Source organism: Poecilia reticulata, chromosome 2 (genome assembly GCF_904066995.2).
Source record: "Poecilia reticulata chromosome 2, P_reticulata-male-v2, whole genome shotgun sequence".
Classification (NCBI taxonomy): Eukaryota; Metazoa; Chordata; class Actinopteri; order Cyprinodontiformes; family Poeciliidae; genus Poecilia; species Poecilia reticulata.
This window is the reverse complement of record NC_088831.1, coordinates 36147886-36172795: the sequence shown is the minus strand read 5'-3', so window position 1 is coordinate 36172795 and position 24910 is coordinate 36147886. Positions and strand designations below refer to the sequence as shown.

General features: G+C 36.8%; 1 protein-coding gene across 1 annotated transcript in view; it reads right to left on the bottom strand.

Moving 5' to 3' along the window:
• The window catches only part of epha6 (eph receptor A6), a 194824-nt gene that overhangs the window by 144272 nt on the left and 25642 nt on the right, over nt 1–24910 (bottom strand). Inside the window, exon 3 of the mRNA XM_008403535.3 lies at nt 6739–7402. Coding sequence (XP_008401757.1) covers nt 6739–7402 — 664 coding nt within the window. The remainder of the gene's footprint in view (nt 1–6738; nt 7403–24910) is intronic.

Genomic DNA, 24910 nt, shown 5'->3' with positions numbered 1-24910 from the left:
GTAATTGTTGTCTGACTGTCTTCATGCTGTAATTGAAAATGTCTCATCAGTGAAACTTCCATCAAGATGTTTATGGAAGCACAACGTTTAATGCTAACACAGCTATTCCTGTTATCTGCACAATTACCAGCATGTAATACATTTAAGGTAAATATTTTGGATCCGTTTATTTAACATTAAAAGACAATTTTGAAGGCCACATTTTTTTCAAATGTTTTCTTCTTCAGAGTGGTTAGGTGGTTAGGGCTGTTAAATTGAAAGAAAATCCGTTTATTTAAGGGGTGGCATGTATTTTCAATACATGACAATCAAGAATATGTTACCTTCAGCTATAAAAATGATCAAACATAAAGTAATTTGACATGGCAATTTGACGTCTTGAAATAGATGTCTGTCTCTAAGTAAATTCTACTCTTTCCGACACTTTGTACTTCTACTTTTGTTTTTAAATTTCCTGGAAAACCTTCTTCCCTATGTTTTGGCGTTAACCCTGGAATGGGATTCTTTCATTTATGTCTTGCGCTGGTCTTGGTCTTTACAGTTTTTTTTTTATTTTTCACTCATTTTCTGCCATTCCTTGTCCCTTACAAGAACAGCAGATGTTGTTCCTTTTTTATGTACTTAAAAAGAGGAAAGGAAAACAAATGATTGAATAAAACTACGAAAAACAGATAGGAGGGCATCTAAAAGATATATTTTCAAAAATATGAAAGGGTTTAGCAAAGATATTTTTGAGAACTACATTTTTGCTGATGAAATGAAATTGTGCGTTTATATGACTTATCTTTAATATTGCTCTTGCATTCAAATAAAGAAAATTACAGCACAATGCTGATATAATTTCTGAATTTCTTAAGAATTTCCTGCTTAAATGAGTCCTAGGTTAGATTTAAGTTTAAACATTACTTGGAATATGGCCAAGTGAATGAGAAAAAGAAAAAATATATATATATATAAAGAGGGCCAGAAGAAATGTCAAGAGACTACTTTAAGGAAAACAAGCAAGCTTTAAAGAAAAGTTTTTCAAGATGAGAAATGACTCTAAACTTTTGCACTGCGGTTTATGATAAGGCAAGAAAACGTCAAGTCACAAAATGTTATTTAAATGTGTTCGTTTTATTCCACGGGGCTTTGATTGATACGTAAGATGTGGAATGCAATCATTTTCCAAGCATATGGCAAAGAAAGATTTTACAATGTAAATAAATTGCAGCTAGTTTGCCTCAACTCGTTGCAGGGCAGATCCGCTCTGATACAAACACAAAACTCGCTGGAGTTCACATATAAATAAACCCACCCAAACACGCGGCAATTACATTATTCATAGCACTGCTGAGAGCTCTTCCACAGAGCCTGACAAACACACAAGGGCTGCTGTAAACACAGAGCGATAACAGCATCAGCCAGATTGTCTTACAGTGTGAGGGATGGAAGGAGGAGGAGAGGGAGAAACACGTTCCTAGAGAATAAATGTGTGAAATGTGAGTGTGTGTGTGTGTCAATCAACATTTTCTGGATTGGACAGTCTGCATGCGACTCATGCGTGCACACCTACACACATGCAGAACATAGATGCACTAAATATTTACACACGTAAATATTTTTATCCTTCTTCATACCTTTGTATTCACATGACATTGCAGATATATGCATGCATTGACAACTCTACAGAAAACTTTCTTTCACCACCTAGGGAAGACGAAAACCTGTAATGAAGATAAATTGCTTGTTTTACTCTTTTTGAAGTAAAGTCTTACAGGAAACTCTGGTTCCACTAACCAAGTTGATCGTCTTCATGTGACTGTTAAACAACAACAGAGTGTATTCAGTCAGATGCTTCTTCAGAAGATCCTTACTTTCTGCAGCAATTGGCATCTACAACCAGGATATTATGAGTTGAACCAACATTTAGTTTCCCTATGGGATCAGCAAAGTATTTTTTTTGTATTGAAATTTAATTAAATTAGTAAGTGAGCAGCACCATTGATGTGGTAAGTCAAACTAACTGAGTTGGTGTGAAGTTCGCTCTGCAGAATGCTTCGTTCTGCAGTGGATTCAAATCAACATTGGAAAACGTACATAAACAGATGGCTCTGTTGGGTAAAAAGTGAAATGACAACTCTACAATACACTTACAGTTTAAATAGTACTCAAGAAATAGTTTTTTTTTTAATCACTGTGGACTTAGGCACCAATTTAAACTCAGGAATTTTTGTTGAAAAACATCTTTTTACACAAGTGAACCCTTTATTAAAACTGTAACAGAGCTCTTACTAGGAATGTTTATTTATTTATTTTTTTATATCTGGTGCTTTGTTAGAGTTTGTTTGCTCAAAGTCCTGCAGTCTTATTCAGAAACTTGAGCTCATGCTGTGGGACTCAGAAAACTTTACAAATGCAATAACTCCCATTTCTTGTTAGTGTGATGGTAATGAAGTGTGGCTCAAATGAATGCTGGCAGGCTGGGAGGTAGGATGATGCAAAAATAATTAGCCTAAAAAAACAAGTTCAAAATCCAGAATACTAAACAGGCAGCAGACATAAGACAGTACCAGCAAAGGAACGACAAAACTGGAGTGCTAAATCTGTTTGCCATAGCAGCGTTTAGTCTCAAATAGCTCTGGTATGTTGAACAAGGCGGTTCAGTTAGTATTTTTAACTGCACATCTTGCATTTACGGCAGTTTGTCTTATGTTGCTTGGATTTTTTTAGTCTTTATCTTACCTGCAGCAACACGAGGGTGAGCTTTGAAGGATGGAAGGAGATGCAATTACTCTACCCAAGTCTAAAGGGAGTGTAGGGAAAACTCTGGTATAAGAACCTTATTTAACAGATCCAGCAAAAATATTGGCACAGTCTCTTACTGTAAAGCAGCTAAGAAAGAATCAGGAAACTGAGGTACTGGAAACTAACTAGAGAAATGGTAGAACAACAGTACTGAAAGCACAGAGAGACCACAAAGACCAGATGGTCGGTGCTTTCCTTCACAGTAAGCCGGTGGACGACAGGAGTGATGAGAAGCAAAGAAGGTGGATCAATGCCAATATATTAGTATACCCTCAGTACGTGTCGTAAACTACTTTTAAATAAGTTACAACGAAATGTTAATTAGTCCCTACCAGTTAATATACAGAGTTTTCATCACAAGAATGACCAAAAATAAGCAGATCGCTGTAAAATAAGAAATGGCTATAAAAGAATCTCCTAAAACCTACAAAAACGAAATCATCACTTTGGCATTTTTTGTATAAAAAAAAATTTAAATGTAAATTCTAACCTTGAAATCATTGAACGTTGGCACAAAAACTGTCATCTGTCTATCCAAACACAGCCAAAATCCGACCGAGTTGAGCAATGCCTCAAAACAAAAACAGAACTAATTCCTTTATGGAGCCCAATTAAACGGCCTCTATTCCTAACAAAACAGCTCGTTGTAAAGTGGGGACTGAAAGATCGGCTAAGCATGCCACCTCAGCCTTCTCCTTCAATGCTCAAGGTGCTCCAGTGCTCCTTTGTGTGGAGGCATTTAATAACGAAGCCTGTTTGAGTCCTGGAACAATGATCGGGAGCTGCATTTCAGGGCTGACATTGCAGTAAAATGCCATCACATTGCCCAAAGGGCTAAACTTTAGTCAACTGTGAAATCTGCTTCAGAGAGAGCCCAGAGCAGGGAAACAAAGGTTGATTTAAATTCTGTTATATACTGTATGTAGCTGAACAGGGATGCATGATGGTGACAGTTTAGATTTTGCTAATATTTTAATTTGGTAATGACAAAGGTTTGGTTTTTAGTTCTATTTGATGTTTTGATTAGGATGGTTGTAAATCACAAAAAGGGGCAAACAGTGCGACAACTTTTGGAATGACATAATTCAGTTCAGTATGGCTGATATCACAGAGGTTACGAAGAGTAGATGTCTAACCGCTTTAAAGAAAAACATCTAACACAATTGAATTGGCAAAAAAATTAATAAAATTGTAATAATTTCTGCTTTAAAAAGTGGGTTTTCTACCTTTACAGACTGTTTTGTAACAAACAGTTCAGAATATTACAAACGATTTAAGGAGTGCACATGAAGAAAGGCAGCATTTTTGGAACAGTTGGACTCCAATCACAGCTGCAGTTTCACCTCTGCCCTCTTGATTGCGATGCAGCTGCAGGTGCAGCTTGGAGGCTTAGCCGACCTGTGTCACTCCACAAATTGTAATCAGCTCTGCAAAGACATCTGGTTCTGGATGAGGGAAAAGATCCAGGGAGACTTCTAGAAAGAGTTGTTCTACAGTAGGCAAAGCAAGGCGGCAGTTTGTGAGAACAGAGGACCTATAGATCATTGTTGTCAGGGAACAAAGCTGTTGTTTTCTCTCAAGGGTAATTAGTTTCAAAGCTTTGTGATATTGATCATACATCCTGTTTAATTTAGGAAGTTAACCAGGTTCACAAATGTGAGATATCTGTTTTCATACAGTCTGGAGTTGACCTTTAAATCAAGAATCTTTCAGCGGTTTATGATGCCACTCTCTGTGCAAGCACATCAGGTACCTTGCAGATTGCAGATCTGCAGACATGTGTATCTGATGACCCGACATCAGGCCTTTGGCTGGTTAAAAAGAAGTTGCATTGGACCTTGTTGAAAGTAGCATTCCCAGTGAGTGGTACTGCCAGTGATAACCTAAAGCTCATATCAGAGGGCTCAGGATCAAACTGCGACCAAGCTGGCTGAGGTAATCTTTCTCACTGAGATAGCCCCTCGGACAGCTGGTGGTTGAACACTGATGTACAAAACAACGCCATACATACAAGCGTGTCTCATCAGAGGTACCCCTTCTTAGATAAACTTAAGTTTTAAAGTTTGACATACTGGCTAACACACTTTATCGGTGACTCAGAGTCAAAATTGACAAAAAAAAAACTCTTAAAAGAAATCCTTATCTTTTCTTAAAGGTATGCATTATGTCAAAAAGAGCAAACATGTGTATACTTATCCTAACAATTCTCAAAAGCCCTGAACAAAAACAACTGTGAAGTTTGATACCTTAAATGGGTAATGTAGGCGTTTTGATGTGAGGTTCTGATCAAAGATCGAAAGCAGTTAATATCTGATTAATATCTGCTTTAAGTCTTCATTCACTACAAATAGTAGATTCTGAAGGCTAAAGCCAAGTACAAGGCAAGCATCTACTGTCTTACACCAACAGTCTCAAAAATAACTACTAGGTTATACAAACATTACTTTATTAATCATCATCATGTTTGCATTTGATGGTTATTAACTTAGAAGCCACTGATTATTTACATGGGAAATGGAGGTAAGAAAAGGTGCTTCAACAGTAATTCTGTAAAGACTTAGACAGATAACAGGCTGAAAAAAAGACTGAAAGGGTATAAAAAGGACAATTTATGTAGTAGTGTAAGTGAAGTCCATTTTATTGACCATTTCACTACCTCACTTTTCTATCGGTTGATTACTCTATAAAGGTCTTGGCCTTTATTGGATAAAGCCTGAGCTGCAGCCTGTGGGGCCAACTAATCTGAATTTATGCTAAAAACATTATGTAACTATGGCAAGATAGTAACTGCTTATGTTCTTAACAAAACTCACTTACAAAAATCTGAATCGAGATAAAAAATTTAAAAAGTGCTGAACGGTCATATGCCAGGTTTTAGGAGAAAACATGGGATTATAGTCTATATATTCTGCAAAAATACACAAAATGTGTTTTCGTATTTGTGCATGCACAAGCATTTACTAATACATATATAAACATGCAGCTTCAGCAATAGTAAAGCTCTTTGACAGCAAATTTATGATCCAAAACAAGGCAAAACTTCTCACTTTACTAACTTATTCTACAGAGAGGCTTCAGTGAGTAATACTGGTAGTAAACTGAAAAGTCATGCTAATGGGAAGATAAGACAGGAGCTAAAGTAGGAAAAAATACCAGCAGAGTATAAATCTGTCTTTAGTGTATGAGAGCAGCAATATGGAAGGTGTGTATAATTACTAAGAAGAATAAATTTGGGGAGCAAATAATAAAATTAGATTTTAACATCAGTTAAAAAGTGCAAAAACAATTCTATTTGCTCTTCTTTGAGTGAAAATACATGATTGTCGTTGCTGTAGTATGAAACATTGTACCCTACCTCCAAACCTCTTGGTGTGCTTTAACTGAGTAAATATGTAGACACAACATATGGGAAGCAAACATGAGACACTAAAAGTCCTATGTACATCGACTATAAAGACTTTATGTGATGCTTGAAATAACAGCACAGGTTGTGCCAATTTTAAGACCTTACCTTCATATAATAAAAATTAACTTCTGATTGAAGTTAAATGCAGAGATAGTGTTTTAGTGCACTGACAGCCCACGAGAGAGAGAGAGAGATAAAAAAGAAAGCATGTGTAAAGTTCTCTATTCCTCTAGCTTAATATTCCAATTTAACTCCTAAGACGGCTTCGATTCAAGGAAATAATGCTACCCAAAGGGTTAGGCTGTTAATTCTAAAAGAAATGCCTAGTTTAAAAGTTGTCAATGTGAAGGGAAAATACCACACACACACACAAATACAGAGAAATTGGGAAATCAATAGCAATTATATATATAAATGTATGGACAAACTCTGTGTAGTGAGAAGTCAATCGGAGACTCCCTGTGAGTTTAAAAATAATAATCCAGCTGTGGGTGCTTATCTACCCAAGACAATATTGTGAATAAACAGGAGTTTCAAAGACTTACCAACACATGAGCCATCAATCTCCTCATACCCGACGCTGCACACACATCTTCCCAGGGGGACCAACCAGTCTCCGTCTGCTCCACAAAACAGTTTGGGTGTGTCTCTTTCTTCAGCATGATCAATGCATGCTCCCCTCACCTCCACCAACGAGGAAGAGTCCACACGAGGGACTGTGTCTGGAAACGAGGCCAAGTTCATCAACGTGAATGGGCATTTTTTGTAGTAAACTCTCACCGAAACCAATGCAATGCAGGCGCCGATGTCCTGGAAAGCCAGATAAAAGCCTTTTTTGGTCATGGGTCCCACCTCCCGCACCTCCGTGTTGAGCTTGAGAATACGATCTCCCAGATCCATCTGAGTGAAGCTTTCATCAGCAGCAATGGTGTCGATCTTGGTGTACTGGCTGGGCTTAAATTTGACACCGTGGGCTTCGTCCATCTCATGGTAGAAGAGGTTGAATGTCTCCTTGCAGGTGCCAGAAACCCAGGGGATGGAGTTGCAGTCGCGCAAGGTGAAGCGAAGCTCCACGTAGATCTTTTGGGCCGCCTGTCGAGAAATCCAGTTGGAGCGAAGCCAGTTGTTCTGATTAGGTTCCATCACATTGCAAACCTGGAAAGTATGGATGGGTCGATTGTGTTCGTCCATCTCCGTAATGGCGTCCCACTACATAAAGAATAATAGAAAGGCGTAGAGCAAGGAGCATGATGAAAGAGGATGGTAAGAGGGAGAAGAAAATAAGTTGGATATTTAGATCAGAAGCTAAAAGCCACAAATTATATAACAAGTGATGGTTTTCATAACGTACAAAGCATGAAAATCCTTGTAGGCAAGCTTTAAATTTTATTTTTTAAGATTGAAATCCGTTTCACTCTTATTTCCTCAGGTGCAGGTCGTATTTTTCTCCTAGAATGATGTCTCGCTTCAGGTGCCAAGTCATCAACCCTGAAACTCCCAAGTCATGTGATCAGGGAGCATGGCAGCTTTGCAGGGTCATTAGGTTACCTGTCCCCATGTTGAAGGGAAGAAAGTTAATGGGGGTTTTTAGCCTTGCGGTCCTGCATTGCTCTCTGGTTTTATTAGAGTTGGGACTGGCTTCAAGGGTGACCCTATAACCACCAAACATCCACCTGCAAGACTCAAATTACCTGCTTGGGAATAGGAATTCTCAAATCACTTCGCTTACAATGCAGCATCGGGCCCTCTACGGTGCAAGCTACGGAGTTTGCCTTTCTGTACGTACGCTTTCTATTTACACAAAACCTACTTCAGCCTACCACTGCTCTGTACTATATTTGTAACATTGAGTTGCAATTAAAACCATCCTATTGCATACACCGCCATAGATTGCACTTTTTATCAAAACAAAAAATTGTAATCGCGAAGTAAATTAAGGGCTGGTCAATGAACTCAAAGACGAACAAAATGCATCATTTTCAGACGTCATGCTTTCACTATGGCTTGATCTTATCCAAACACTGCAATTAATACTGTTTTTACCAAGATATGTGAGCGTTTTACTGGGAGGTTTTATTCACAGAATCAAGTATAAGGCTATTAATTACCCCCTTACACACACACACACCCGTAACCATCATTCGGTAATTAAAAGCAAACCAGCTGAATCACATGTACACAAACATAAACACTCTTCAGGTTTCCACTTTGAGGCTCAGACAGAAGATCCGACCGTTCCAATTAACTGCACAAAAATGCTCCCTTTATTGACTAACACAGTTAAGAGATTTGGCTGCAGAGCTGCTGGTTATTTTAACAATATTTGCCTGATAATCTTGCACATTTAATAAGCTGTTTTTCACTTAGCTAAATATTACCTCTTGTTGAGAGCAGTAATCGAAGCCTAATGTTTGCTTTCGCATACTCATTATCCTTTTTAATAACATGTTCTAATTCAATCATCTAAAGGCGACAGGCTTTAATCTGCTCTTCCCTCAAGGTGTAATTGCAGAATTACAGTGAAATTGATTTTGATTAGATGTGATATTGTCCATTCCAAACTCACTATAAATTAAGTCTAAAATCTCTCACTGTAATTTTTAGCACAAAGGGGAAAAAACTGATAAAATATAAAGAGTATTACAAACTACAGTGTAGATAATGCATCTTAACTTATAGTACAGTACTTTTTTACATGACCTATTTTGAAAATACCCCCTGATTTTCTTATGGAGAGTAATTCCAATAAGCTGGTCAGATAAACATTTCATGAAACTAAGGCTTTTTAAAAAATATACACAAGTCAATTTCTCATTTCAACTTGATTTTGCAAAAAAAAAAAAAGCCTTTCTGGGGCAGCATAAAAAAACGAGTCCTAAATGATGATTTTCATGACTTTCTCGTTCTAAGAAGGTCTTACTGCCAAAAGGCTTTGAAGATATTTCTTTTGTCTTACTTTTCCTTTTTTTTCTCAAGTCTAAAGCACATATCTTTATTATCCGGAGGTCATATTTTTATAAACCATCTTCACCAGACAAAGTCACACACTAAAAGCATTTCCTTTTTTTTTTTAGAAAGGAAATATTGCAGCATTTTAATATCCTGAGATGTCATGACACAAAATTAAATTACAGTCATGGTAAGTTGTGTTATGATCCCCCTTTGAAATCGTTTTCTATGTAGATCACCAGTGAGAAAAATTATTTTTAAAATAGCTTTAGAAAAAAACTACATAATGAAATATTCTGTGCAACAAAATGTATTAAACTTTATGTTGGTTTGTGTTTAAAAATTTACTTCAGAAGTTTCCTAATGAAGAAATAAATATGTTATCATAATTTTGCATATCAACTCACTTGAAGTTGCTACATCAGTAAACACAACATGCAATATTAAGAAAAATGCAATGACACTTTATAAAGACATGATATCAAATGATAACCAGCAGTCCAACAAATCTGGGCTCGAGAAATCAAATCAAAGATAGACTGAACATATTCTTCATTACAAAAACTATGAACATTTTTAAAATATCTGATGGATAAATGAATAATGTAAACAATATCAACAAATAGTTTGCTAAACTTCTACCACAATTTTAGGGGTAGAACTTAAATGGTAAAAATGACCTTTTAGCATATTTTTCGCCAGCAAAACCTTTCAACAGAATGGTATCCATTGTGCTTTTAAATGTAATTCTTCACAAATGAAAAAAAGTAATTATTGAAAAAACAAACTTTATTCAATTTATTTCAAGAAACCAGTAAAAAAAAAAAAAAAAGCTTACCACAGGGATGCAGACACAAAGCAAGGTCAGAGATAGCTCTCAGCCTTTCATTCATAATACTTTTTTTATAGATCACAGGGACACCTCTGCTGTAAATGGATATCAGATAATAGCTAATATCTTGGTCTAAAATTGAATGCATTCCCCCTATTAGATTGCATTCTTTAACAGTAGAGCACTGAACGAGAGATGGGAGACGAGGGGGGAAAATAAGACACCAGGCGGCTGAGGGAAGAGAAAAACAGAGAGTTCCAAGATTGCGTGGAGGTTTGTGTCCAAAAAACAATTTTCTTCAGATGCTGCAAGGTAATAAGTAAAGTTAGATTTCAATGAAACAAATTTAAATGCCAGGGTGGATATCATCCAATGACAGAAAGACTGAGACAGCAGCATCACAGTAAATTGTCTCAAAGGAGTAAAACAATCCAGTGTGATAGAAACACATTGTTTCTAGGATCCTCTAATAAACAGCTAAAGCTCAGTTCCCAACTGAATACCATTCACAAGAGAAAGAAATCCAAGATTGTGTGAAGTTGTTGAAACAGTCCATCAATGAATGACGATTTAAATAATTTCATGCTGCTTTGCTTGTAACAAAGCAATAAAAAGTAAAACTTATCCAGCAATAGAATAAAGGGGCAATTTGTAGACCACCATCACACATTAGACCACTTTCTTGTAGGTAAGTTGTAATATAAGAGTCGTCTTACTTCTGTTTCAGAGTAGAAAGCTTAAAGTCTTTCCTTGACAGCCATCTTCCTCATCATCCTGCCTTACATATTTGAGAAAACCGAGAAAATGCAGATGATTGATGGCAGCCTGAATTCAAGCCATTTATAATCCATCTCGCAGATATAAGACAGTCATTTTACTGGCCTTTTGCCCAGGGCAGGGATTCTTTTATTAACACTGTGACTCCCAGAGCCCATTTCAAATTTGTACTTTAAACTTTAGTGTCATAATGGCCTCTCTTCATCAGAATTAAACATTTAGCGATCCCCAACATTCCCACTGGTTGGATAAAAAGATATAAAGAAAAAGTATTTAACGCAATTTATGACTGAAATTTTACGGTCCACTTTCTCAAAGTTAAGTGTTACATTTCAGAACCAAGGGAAGGTTTAAGAGCAGTACTTGTAAAGGTTTCCTGTTTAACTGGAGGGAGACGGGATCACATGGACAGTTATAGCGGCGCTGCTCAGAATTACACTTTACATAGACATGAGTGTCATACCGCCTTTTTTGGCCTTTTAGAGATAAATTTAAATAATTATCATTTCAGAGAAACGGTTTTACACAATAATTTTAATTATTTTAAAAGTAAATGTTGACTGTACTGGTTTGATTGGTCAAAATGAGTCAAAAATATACCTACAGCCTCAAATTTACACATTTATGCATCCCATAACATTGACTAACTTCAATAAAAGTTCACAGTTGTGTGTCCAATTTGTGTTTTAAAATATCCTTAAATTTGGATGTTATATTATATATTTTTGAAAAAAAAAAAACAGTTCAAAAGCATCATTAAAGGCTAAAAAATATGGCACTTCATACAATGATAAGTTTATGTAAACTTATAGCGTGTTTTTCCAATTTTAAATTTGGCATCCGAATTCAAAGCCTTACAGAATAAAGAATAACAAAAATAAGAAATGTTTTAGTATAATGGGTCGTCTGACATTTCAGTGCAATGAGAATGGTGAAAGTGAGAAACCAGAGAAGATAAAGTCTGCAGCTGTGACTTCAGTGTTACGGGACGGTGTCTAGTTTGATAGCAGGAATACATTTGCACAGCATCAGCATGAAGATGTTATTTAAAAAGTATGAATTGTAAAAAGCAGCAAAATAGTAAATGTAAAACTGTCATACGCCATGTTTGTTCTCCAAGCTGCAGTAAGGAAGCAGTGGGGTCTCTCAGCAATTTCAGCGAGGAATTACAGATGTCCAATGGGACCCAAACAGGACATCGGACTGGCACAGAATAAAGTTAAGTCACAGGTGTTCATTTGGACTGCCGGGGACTCGGTCTGAATAAACATTCAAAATGAAATGTCCAGTTGCCTTCCCAGATTTACATAAAGCAAGAAATGATTCTGCTGTGGCATGCTGCAAACACAACGTGTGAGAGAAGCAGAGGAGTTGGTAGCAGGTGTGCTCTCCCATCGTCTTAAGTCTCTCTGAATGTAAGAAAATACACAAAAATAGAAGATGCTTACTGACGGCAAGCTATATTATTGCAATCATTCCTTTCATCTTACACCGACTGTGAAGAATAAAGAGATTGTAAATGTGTTAATGAAGTCAACTGCCATGTGATTTCACCCAAGTAATAAGAACTGTTAGTTTGTGTATGAAATAATAATCTCAGTCTAATTTAGATCTATAATATTCATTGAATTGCTATCACCATCACAATATGAAAGTGTACAATGTCACATCTGTAAAGGACAGTTGAGAAGCAATATGTGTTTGATTACTTCAAATTAAATTTCAGAAATTTACACTCGGCATAAAAATTAGGTTTGCCATTAATGCAAAGCAGATTTGTGTTTTAGAGTGGCATAGTCAAAGCAAGGGATGGGCAAAAATGTAGCCGTTAGTGGGGAAAAACTGTGTACAAATATGAGCAAATCATCCATAATTTAAATGCAGTTGATTTATAGTTTTCATCACTGTGGAGATAAAAAGTTGCATGTATTCATCTGATTAATGTCTGATGACACAATCTGGATTCTCTGTTAATTAAGTTGAATGAAGATTAAATGTAATGGAATATGTCGTAATCATTTTAAAAATTGTCAGGTAAAAATAAACTATGACAGGATTTGTTTGACCTCGTCAGTAGAAATGACAGACAACGTGAAAATCTAGCGCAACCTCTGCTCAACCTCTGGGCGTAAACTCGTCATGCTTATCAATCTTATGGTTTTGAAAAACCTTGTCATAAAATATGTAGAGCACTAACGAAAGTCATTGCACACAGCGAAGGGAAAATTTGTGTTACAAGACGATGCAATTTATTTTCCTCCTGGAGTGTGTGACTTTATTTTATATTTTCCTATTCATTCATCTTAACTATCTTTTCCTTCTCTTCCAGTTCCCATGAGTCTCCTCTGTTTTTCCTATGCAATCTCCCAACACCTTGACTGTCTGTGGTCCCCATGCGTTCTGTCTGTTTCTGTTTCTGTTTGTATGTCTGTTACCGCCATCATTGGGGTTGAAAGATTTGTATTTAATCTTACAGCTCCTGTTTGTGATGTATGATGAAACACCACCTCTACCTGCCAACAGCATATGCACGCACAGTCACATACACAAATCATTACCACAGGGGTAGATGAAGTATCATTTCTCACCAGGAAACTAGATGTCAGGTCTTTGTTATGAAAGAAAAAAAAAACAAGAAGGTAATAAAACTGCAAACTTTAATAGAAGACTGTAGGAAAAATTATTTGTTACAGAGAATATGGTCAACATTTTTATAATTTAAGCACTTAATTGCCATCAAGGTCTTAGAAACACTTTTTTCCAATTGCATAACTTGAATAATCATATCTAATATGACATTAAGAATATCCCAATTCTTTTTCAATTATAATACTCACCTTCACACTTCTTTAAATATGAATATACTGTTTTACTAAGTGCACATTTCTTGTTCTCTTTTGTTTTAGATTCGTCCTTGCTCTTATTTCATTTTACGTTGATCTGCATCCTTCTATTTGCCTGTCACTTTGCTGCTGGTAGACATGAATTTCCCCGCCGAGGGATAATAAAAGATATTTCTTTGCTTTTCTGTTCCATCATTATGCCCAGTATACGTGTGTTTTTATATGTATCAAAAGAAGCTGGTCCGTTGGGATCTTATTAGGGGCTAGTGAATCTTAAAATGGGGATTCCATCAATATCTGGCAACCTCAGACAGGTCATTGTGCTTAACTGAGTGTCAACAGGAAATTCAATACTTTGATTGGGGAATTATGGAAATAAATTATCATTGAGTGCTTTAGGACTCCTAATTAAATTTCTAACGATTTGCTGATGAGGTATATTGGCAAGCCACTGAGGAAAACTGTACTGAACAACAGAGAACATGGCAGAAAGTCTTTTGACATTATTAGCTTCAAAAAAATTTCAGAAGGACTTTAATTATGGCACTATTTATCAGGGGATCATAGTTAAAAATGGGTAAGATGTGCACTTTGGCTTTAGCAACCTTCAAACTAAGGGTGTTTTTCTGATCTACCTAAAACAAACAACAAGAAAACCCACAAATGAGTTCAACTGAAAGTGCCATATATGCTTCTCTTTCACTATATTTTAGATTCATAATTTGTTTTATTGCGGAGGACTTAAACCCCATGAGTAAGTTTGTTTAGTCGAACACCACAAACCCCAGTATCTGTTCATCATCCACAATCAGATGTCTAAACATCTCCAGTCTAATTTGTGAACATCAGCAGGTGTTTATGAAATCATTTTATGATGACAAACAGCATTTCTGACATTTACAGTTGATGCCTATAAATGCTGTTGAGTCACACACAAACTTTCAAACAGAAATCCTAAACAATCCTCTCCTCTTAATAAAATAACCGGGTGTCTATAAACAAAACTGCAACCACTGATAATACACTCAGCTGATGGAGCATTATTTTGACTTTTTTTTTTTCCATAGATTTTTCTTATTATTTCACAGATTATTAGCAGGCAGCTTAAGCCACTTCTCCATTGTCAAGTCTCACTCTGGTTGGTCAACGCAGGGTTGTGGTCATCCGATGATGTAATTTACAGCAACACTCAGCAGGACTATGGGAGCATCACTGGTCCAGGAAAGACTGGGCTGAAAAGCCAACACCTACTTTTACATTTTTCAGAGTTGGAAAGAAAACTAGTTTAAAGGAAACAGTGGAACTGATTTACTATTACCACTTTGTCACTAATATTTGTAGTTTATAAAGCAGAGTTCCTTGAAAAGATAACTTTTAAACTGAAGTTTTGATGAAACAGTACATTAGCAGCTAATGTGTCTTTATTTGGTATAAAAACTGCAACTGGACAATAGCTAGTCCAACAGGGTCAGAAAATCAACTCTGTCTTAAACAACTGCAGCGTCCAAAATGTCATCAACATGCATTATGGTTTACAGTTATTTATACACAAGCCAGGGATTAATTACATGGAAAATTGAGGAGGTTGTGCAACACTGGCAAACTAATGGTTAGTCTACCTGACTAACAGAGAAGGTTTCTGTTGGAAAATAGTGCTCACTTCAGGTATACTATTTTTGCTTTTTCATTACATTATTTTCATGTTAAACAGTTACTCTGATCAGAAACGGGTTTCACACAAAAAAGTATAACTACTAGTCGCACACTGTAAGATTCTGTCTAAATTTCTGTAAATTTGATAACAGCTTAAAAGCTCTGTTTGGTTCTAAAGATTATTATGTTTTGACCGTTTTATACTTAAATTTTACATTTGTACAACATCATTTCAAAGCTATCAAAGGCCTGTAACCTTAACATTGAAACAATTTATGGCTCAAGCCATCTTAAAGCATTCTGAATCTCTTGACAAAGCTGCAACCACTAACCCCAACAAATATGAGCAAAAAAGGGGAAATGAAATTATAAAATGCTGCTCGTCTCAGCCGCTATAATTGTTTTGAAATTTGAAGTTTTTAAGAAAGCAGAATTCAACTTCGATTCTTTTCTAACTAGATTAGTCTTAGTCTCGGGCTGGCTAACCCGAATAGTGCAGGAGAGTTGTGAAATCCTTTTTAACAAACCATTATTACAGAAATCTAAAATACTGCTACATTTGATAAATTTACAAAAAAAGAGCAAAAAGTTTTTCTACTGTATAAATTAAAGTAGACGTACTTCTCAGGTTGTCTCCCTCAGGGGGAAATTGCTATAATCGACATTCTGAAAAGGTACAAATCGGAGCCGATTTCCACTCAAATTACTGAAATTAAGGTAGCAATTTTTTTGACAATCAAATCTGCTTTCATCTCAAAGACTTTGGTTGCCTAATACATGCCAGTGAAAAATGGGACTGTCATCTCTACGATTTCATTTCAATACAGGTCAGTGCTCAGGAAGCAGAAAGCAGCCTTCACCCTTGATTCTAACACCAATAAAGGCGCGGAGAAGATATGGTGTGGAAGACAAACAGCATGCTGGCATTGTGCCACATCCCACAACTTAATAGATATCTTTACCTTGAATATATTTGATTTGGAAGAAACTTTAAACTTGGGGGCAAGGCTAAAATGTGGTGGTTCTATATTATTTTATACGATAAAAAAAAAAAAGACCTGTCGACTTGTACTGCCTTGATTTAATATCTTTGAGACTGGTGCACCCAAATAAAGCTTTGCAAAAGAAATCTGTAAAGGATGTGTCTCCTTCAAGAGGAAAGGATTATTTCCAAATATATCAGCCAGCTGCAATCATGGTTCAAGCCTGCTGTGAGGGGAGCCACCCACCAAACTAGACCATTCTAATACATCACCGGGTCATCTGCGTCCCCTTTGGTGATTAATTTAAAAATTAAAATCAAGCAAAACCCACACCCTCTACCACTCCAAGATCCTAAGTACATTAACAACACACCCCGAAATCAATAACAGCAGGTAAACAGGTCTGAGTAAATGAAATCCAAAGACCCTGTGCTCTTCTCGTTCCCGCATCCATCACAGCAGATGGGTAGAAACCGGGTGGAGCCAGAGGACTCATCAGTCATCCCAGTGGTGCCATCAGACATGCTGGTCAAGTCAGTCAAGTCAAAGAGGTTTAAGGGCACTGAAAATAGAGCTCAAACCTTGCAACAGTTGTTGTTGTTGCTGTACTGCGCTTTGGGGGTCATTTAGTTTCTTTTGTGTGATGACCACTTCAAAAGGTCAACATAACACTTCAAAGACTAAGATAAAGTGTTCCCTCTAGGGTTCATTGTGGTCAGGTTGCAAGGGCACCTGAAAATTAATGTCAGCTGGTAGAAACATGAATAATAAAACCCTTTTAGGATGCGGTGGTTGTCCTGAAACAAATATGTCTGCAGGTTCAACAGAGTTGAAACAAAAACTCTTTCTTCTCACTAACATGATTTATTTCTTCATAAAGAAATGGAGAAAAATAAAGACATACACACAGACTCTCCACAGCAGGGGTTTTCCATAATGACTACGGGGGTCTGCACAGTGACTGCAAACTGGCTAACCTTTGCTTTCTGTTTTCTGCAACTTTAAAACTTTTGTTTGAACAGGCAATACTTCTCCAGGCAACATGAGAAGCTTCAGCAAACTGAGCAAACTATCACAGCACTTCAGCTGGAGAAAAGCGCACAAAGCAGCTCACTTACAGCTTATGTTATTATACTCACAGCCTTCTGTGTCACCGTGGGCCATCTCCTTATATCGCTCTGTTTGAGTTGGGGGGGGATTGTATGTTTGAACACACGGGGTTTTAAGAAAGAGCAGATAGCAGTTTCACGTTCTTTAGAAATGCAATCTTTTGAAACGTCCTAAAGCACCCTGGTTGGTAAATTACAGAAAAGAGAAACTGAAAGAGAGCGAAAAGGAAGCAATTTGACATCTACTTCACACCATGTGATGCTAAGCACTATCCATCAAGGTTTTATTGATTCCCACATAATACATCACGTCTATACAAAATGAATTTGCCTTGTAAAGTCACACATCTTCCATATATTTCCCCCTAAAAAGACAGCAGAGTGGTGGATGATAAATGTCAGAGCAACAATAAAAAATGATAAGATAGTTACATCAATGTATATCAGAAGGAGACTGAGAGACTGCTAAAGCGCCATGCTTGGAGGTTAAACATGTTTTACTCTTCCTCCACATTAAGTCTGAGGCGTCTGATATTCAATTTAGCACCAACTGCTGCAGTAATGCATTTATACCATTTAGTACTGTATAAAATCTATTACAGTTATGGCCTCTGAAGGAGGTTCCAATCCATCATGTGGCTCCATCAGCCACAGATCACTCTGCCTGTGTTGTAAATCAATCAAGATTGACAATAATAGATGCAAAGCTTTACCTTTAACCTTTCAATCGAAAAGAAGAAAGAAAAGCTAATTTGTATTTTGACAAGTCTCATTTTGTAAAGTCAAGGAGCAGAAGAAAATCAAAGGCTGGCCCTGAAGAGAAGACAGCTCTAATTCACAAACTATGTCAGAAACCACTAGATATTGTCCTTGAGTCAGACGCTTTGCCCATCACCAGTGGCTCCGTTATTAAGCTATGCCTGACCTCTGAACTCCGAGCTGAACCAAAACATCTTTCTATTACATGACCAGGTTTACCTGCCTTTAGTGTTTTAACAATATCAGAGAGAGAAAGAGGGAGAGGGAGAGAGATACAAATCTAAAAACAGAGCAAGCAGGAATAACAATAGTTTCAAAAATGCATATAATAAAACATAATGATTTAAGAGAAAGAAAATAAGTCCTATAATAATAGTAATAGATTTTATTTTAATGCCCTTTGTATCTTTAGGTCTCAAAGGGCTAACTGAACGAGCCAGTCAGTCTCCTGACTTCTATCTGCAAACTTTAAAAATGTAAACGCATCCAATAAGTTTTTTAATAAATGTACTTAACTGTCTTCATTAGTTATTTCCTGTCATTAAAGCTCTTTGCCTAGTTTTAGTCTTACCCAGTTCTAGAAGAAGAATCTCCTACTAATTACCTTTTGCTATCCAATTATTAACTGGTTATTTGGAAACATAATCAATAGATTGTCCATACGCTGTATTAAAGTTAAGTCAAGCAGAAAGGGCCGAGGATTTTACATGTTAATGTCACAGTTATTTTTAGTTGCAGATGCATTCTTCGATCAAGCACACACTAAAGGGATGTTATGGTTAAGACATTTAATTTTTGGGGCAAAAACAAATCCTTATTTTAAAAAAGGAATTTGTTTGTTTGCATATTTTAATATAATTTAATGTTGTATAAAAAGCTAAAGTTGTTAAATGAAAAATCTGCAGAATGTACCATTTTTGATCCAAGGGGGTCAGAATAACTTTTAGATTGATTACTAAAATAATTATTTGCTGCCCTTAATTATACAACACAATCAGGTGGAATAACAACCCTCCACCTCTAAAAAAGGTGGAGGGTTGCATAACCCTCCACCTTTTAAGCTTCATTAAAAGCAATGAAGCTTTTGTTTTTAATCACACCAAGCTAAGATTGGTGTGTAATAATCTGAACCTGTTGTACAGAGAGCCGACTCTGAGGTGAGGTTTCTCGTTGCCTTTCTTTGTGCATCTCCACTCTGTTAGAGGAGAAAATATAACTACATGTGAAAAATCTTCAGAAATGGAATCACACAAAAAAATTATGTTTATTGTACAAAGTCAGTATATCAACAAATATTGAGTAATTTAACTTTTTTATTTTTCTGCATCCATTCCCTGACCTCTTGTCTGAGAACAAACCCTTACAGTCTATTGAACGTCATAGATACATTCAAACTGATTAAAATTTTTTTTCAGTTCAAAAGCCTATTGGAAACAAAATCTTAAAGCAACTCCAGTCATTAAAAACACAACCGCCTTCCAATCAAAGCGAACACTGGTTAAGGGTATGAACCCTGTCTCCTTTCAACCTCTTCCTCCATCTCATTTTCTTAAACGGTGATGTGTCACTCTCCTCTACACTCTGCTGACTGTTCCTCATCCGAGCCGACACAGACCAGAGACCTCTCTTTTTCTCCCCACCAGCTCAGACAAACTATGCGTGGGAAAGCTTGAGGGGGAGGGAACTTGTCGTTTTACATATCTATTTTTGCCAGAGTGGCAGGCAGGCAGTCTGGAATGTCAATGTATGGCCCAGCAGCCTCTGACTGATGTGAGATCACAGTGACGGCTGCACACAGTGGTGTGACGAACACACATACACAGACTGTGCCAGTGGGTGAAGTGGGAGGGGAAAGCCGTGTACAACTTTGATAAGGACAGGTTGCCCAGGTGGAAAAATGGCAACGAGACACAGAAATTCAGCACCTTGCAAAAGTATTCAGATGACTTGAACTTTGTCACCTTTTGCCACACTGAAATCACAGGCTTCACTGTATTTAATTGAGCTTGAATGTGAGTATAATCTTTTTTTTTTTTATTTGTTTGCTTTTACGGCATTGTTCGTGGCTATGCTAACTAACCTTAGAGTTCATGACAGGCTCCATTGTCATGACTACAATAACTACAATAACTAGTTGTAGTGCACCGGAGAGCAAGCAGGAGTGTGTGTGAGCATATAGAGCGATTTGCATATTGTTTTAAAATAAACATATTTTATTAAAAAAAATAATAATTTTGCAAGGATTTATACATCACATCTTTTTACTTTCACTTTACAGCCGTGCACTACCCTGTCTCTGTCCATCACGGTCAGAGTTATTTGTAATTTTCTTGGTTTTCTGAAGAATTGTTCTTTGCACCATCATCTCCAGAGGTTCCACAGTCGACTCCAGAACGACCCAAACAGCCAATTTGGGTCTCTGGTTCTGATGCTGCTGCCCCAACAGATGATGGCAGAAGCGATGAGGCTCTCAACAACAGACTTGGAGAAGATATCCTCTTCATGAGACTGTCATAGAAATATACAGTGTCTTCAGTCAGAGGTTTCAGGTTTTTTGTAGTACAGACTGCTATATAAACCTTTCCTGCCTACACCAATCACCATCTACAATAACTTTAATTAAAGGAGTTACAACATTTAATTTTTCTTTGGGGCCAATAAAGTATCTTGGAGTTGAATTCAATTGAAATATTCAAACAGCTGCACACATAAAGGTCTCTCACCTTTTTGTACGCATTCTCAAGATCAGCGCTCTACATGCAAGATTCCGAACTGGCGTCGGTTTTAGCCGAGCGCTGAAGGCATTGACAGAGACGTCTCTCTCAACTGTAGGAAAGGTCACTGCGTTCTCATTTTATTGTCTTTTTCTTCCCATCCCAAATTCAATTAAATTTTAATCGGCATTATTGGCTTGACTCACAAGCAACCCTTTTTGCGGAAACATTATTGTATTGATCGAGGTGGAATAATACTGCAGTAATGCGCTGCCATCAAGTGCTGCTGATGGATGTACGCTTGAGCAAAGTCAATAATAAAAGACACCGTAGAATTAATTTCATTTGACAAAAATTGCTTTGTTTTGCCTTTCCACTACATTGTACATTTAGAAATTAACATAAAATAATTTATTTTCAGGTTCAAATCATTTCCACACCTCTGATAAATTAATTGAACCAACAAATCTGAGGTCAAACGAGGCCTTGCTGTTGCTGATTTGATGACAACTTCCAAGCAAAAACGTTTCAAAAATTAATTTGACAGGAACAATAATAGCAAGTGGTGAAGTTCTATTAGAGGAAGGGAAACAAATAAAGATCTGACTTGATTTACAATTTATCATTCAGTTAATTATACCATCTTTCTTTCTGCAGACAAACGGGATACCAGTCAAACACACCCAAAACACATTGCTTCTTTCCTGCTTTCACACTCGGCTGCCTTTTGTTAAGAAGATGCTGTCAGAGAGGCAGATAATATAAAGAAAAGAGAGAAAGATATCAAGATGGAGGTGAGGAAATAATACACCCGCGACAAGAAAGGAAGACGAAGAAAAGGTAAGGCAATATCTCTGGTTTCTAGCTTACTATCCCAAAGAGATTGTACTAGGCAACCCTGTTAAAACAAATTTCTACTTTTTTCCACACTTATATGTTTCAGATAAGACTGATTTTAATATCAAACATGGATAACCTGAGTAAATCAAAACGTTTTCAAAAAGCTTTCCAAACCATCCTGCTTCATTGTGAAAAATAACAGCCCACTAAAGCAACAAGCTTGTTTTCCCACAAATTGGCAACAACTGAGTCAACAAGCCGAGTTTTACATGGCTGAGTAAAAACTTTGGTCCATTTTATTTTTTTTACAGAATTGTTTTGATTAAGACTTTGAGTAGGCTGCTCCAAAAGTATTTGACATGTTGTGTAAGCTGCTGTGTTAAAGTACGCTTACGTTTAGGTCACAAACTGATAACCAGACGTTCTCCTTCAGGATTTACAATTGGATTGAGATCTGGCTTTGACTATGCCTCTCCAAAACATCCATCTTGATGGAACAAGCTCTCTGGGTAGCTTTAGCTGGATGCTTCTTCTGCAGATGAAAACTAGGATTTCCTTATATTTTGGTGCTTTAATTTGACCTTCTGCTGTTAAAAAGAGGAAAATGTGTTGGCGACACTGACCACCACACACCTGAGTAATCTGGGTTATCACAGCTAACATGTAATTTGACAATACTTTCAAAAAAGGTTGGTCTGAAAAGCTTTTATACCTTGAATGAAATCGTCATTTGAAGGCTTGTAACTCCTCGTAGGTCATGCTTCTGTTATACTAAAACTAACCCAATGATGTGAAACCATTCAAGTATCAGAAAAACACAGTAAAAAGAAATCTCTAACGGGAGAAAATACTTTTAGAGCACAGTAAAATCAGTAAAAAAAAAAAAAAATTAAGTATCCAAACAAGTTGTGCTGGTTTAATTTAAAAATAAAAGCTGAATATTTGTTAATCTGCATGGAGATAGGGATTCTGTCAGCTCTTTCAAGGCTTATCAACTTCTCCTGCAGGAAATTACTGTTTGCCCAGAGTTTTAATTTAGCACAAAGTGTCTCACCTGCCTGCCCATCTTTATGGAAACAGCAGGAGACATCCATCTTCCCTTTGCAAGGCCATCAGACTCCAGTCTGCACTTATTTCCAGTCAGGCTTGTTTAAGCCTGACTGGAAATAAGTGGAGACGAGATGCGATTGTCTGGCCTACTCGATCAATTATGACAGGGAAAGCAGCAAAAACATCGACAGAAAAAGCATGTGGTGAGGGTATGGCTTTCGGGATCCAAAGAACTTGTATGAAATGTTAAGTGGGTTTACAGACGTGGCCAGACTAAACACCCATCTCCAGTGAAACCATATCCCTCTAATGGGAGCCATTCTGTGACCCCAAAATCCCCATTAATGTTCCCGTACAGGACAGAAGTTCGAGTCTGAGAGGGTCTGAAAATTAAACTAGATGTCTCCTCTTGCACCATCCTCTGCTTGTTGAAAAGAGAATAAACTGATCAGTTTAAGTGAATCTTTGCAAAGAGATACAGTTTCGTCTTTCACACCTGCAATGCCATCATACTCCAAAATAACACAACAGCGAAAACGAACACACCTTGAAGGTCAGGGATAAGGTTTCCAATCTAAAACCTTGTTTCGAATTTATAGTTAAAAATAAACACTGCTTCATGGACAACAACCAGGTCAGTATGGCTAAATTTACAGGCATGGTGTTGGAGGACCTTTCCTTTTTTGCACAGAAACCTATTGTTCTTGTTATTTGCGAACAATAACTTATCATGCATTCTAAGCCCTGGGAAATAATTAAATTTGTCAATAATTACTCTTCATGTGACTTTTGGACTGCCACAGACTGTGGTTTATGTGCAACAATTCCTAAAGACTAAAATTACTTGTTCCAGATAAAGTACATTTTCTTCTAAATGTTAATGATGGAAAGTTTTGGTCCTAAACGATTGTGGTGATAAATTGGGTCTAAATATTATTTTTTTATAATAATCCAAAGTACATTCAGTTTGACCGAATCAGTTAATGGTTAAAGTTATTAATTCTGGCTTTAATTTACATAATGACAAGGTTTTCATTACTTGCAAGAATTTGTATACAGACATGTTTGGACTCAAATTGTTGGGTTCTTTTATAATCAAACATCACTACACAACATTGAGCAAGCAAACATTAGAGAAACTTGCCAAAGAAATATAACTGACTCTTGGTCTCCATAGTGACCAAAATGATTTACTGGTAATTACATGGCAGCAGCCCCCACTAGCTCCACTGCTGTTTCACATTAGTTCAGATACAAACCACAACATCACAACATACCAAGCACTGCTTTGTCATCTATACAGAACAGTGTTAGCTAACAGTGCAATTAGTAATCTTGCTGGATTCAGAAATAATTGTTATGGGAATTACAGTCAGAAACAAACAAACTTTTACTTGCACGTGTACATGTAGCATGCTAACTTGCAGCTATAAATAAACCGGACTGTTATCAGAGGTACAAATATTAGCTAGAGGTCAGCTCAAAGTAGTTCCCAGCAAACAGCTTTGATCCTCACTCCTATTAAACTAGTACACTTCACACATCCTGTGTCCTCTCTCAGTCTGCCGGTGGCCATTTAGTATTTTAATACACTTTTGAAGGTTACTTTAATCCCTATAAATACATAATTGCCACAACTTTCTTGATCACCATTCCCAAATCTATGCATCTTGAAGAAGAGGAAGTCTCTAAAATGTTATTCATAAAAAGTGGAGGATCTCTGCCCACCCTTGTCAATTCCAATAGTGAATATGGATAAGCTTTTAATTCGCTGCAAATCATCTGACCTTTTAAATATGGAAATCACTTCAATTTTCAACGTGCCAGGATTCATGCCTTTCACCAGCTATTTAATTGAGGTTCATGGTTAATGCAAAGCGATATAGAGCTTTTCCATGAATCAGAAAATGTATTTTCTGAGATTTGCAAGCAAAATTATAGAAAATGTTGAACTGGGACAGCACAGTAGGCTAGCCAAGTTGAAATGAACCCTTTGCACAAAGATATTAAATTAAAGCAGTAGGAAACAAGTATAAGTTTCCAAAGTGGAACAAACAAATTGGACCAAAAGTTGTAAACTCAGGAAAAGAAAGTAGTATTGTATTGTGTAGTTCCTGCTTTAAGAGGAAAAAAAACAACAAGAATCACATACCATTAATGTAATAAATATATTTACCACATAGATAAGATTGGATTGATAAGATTGAT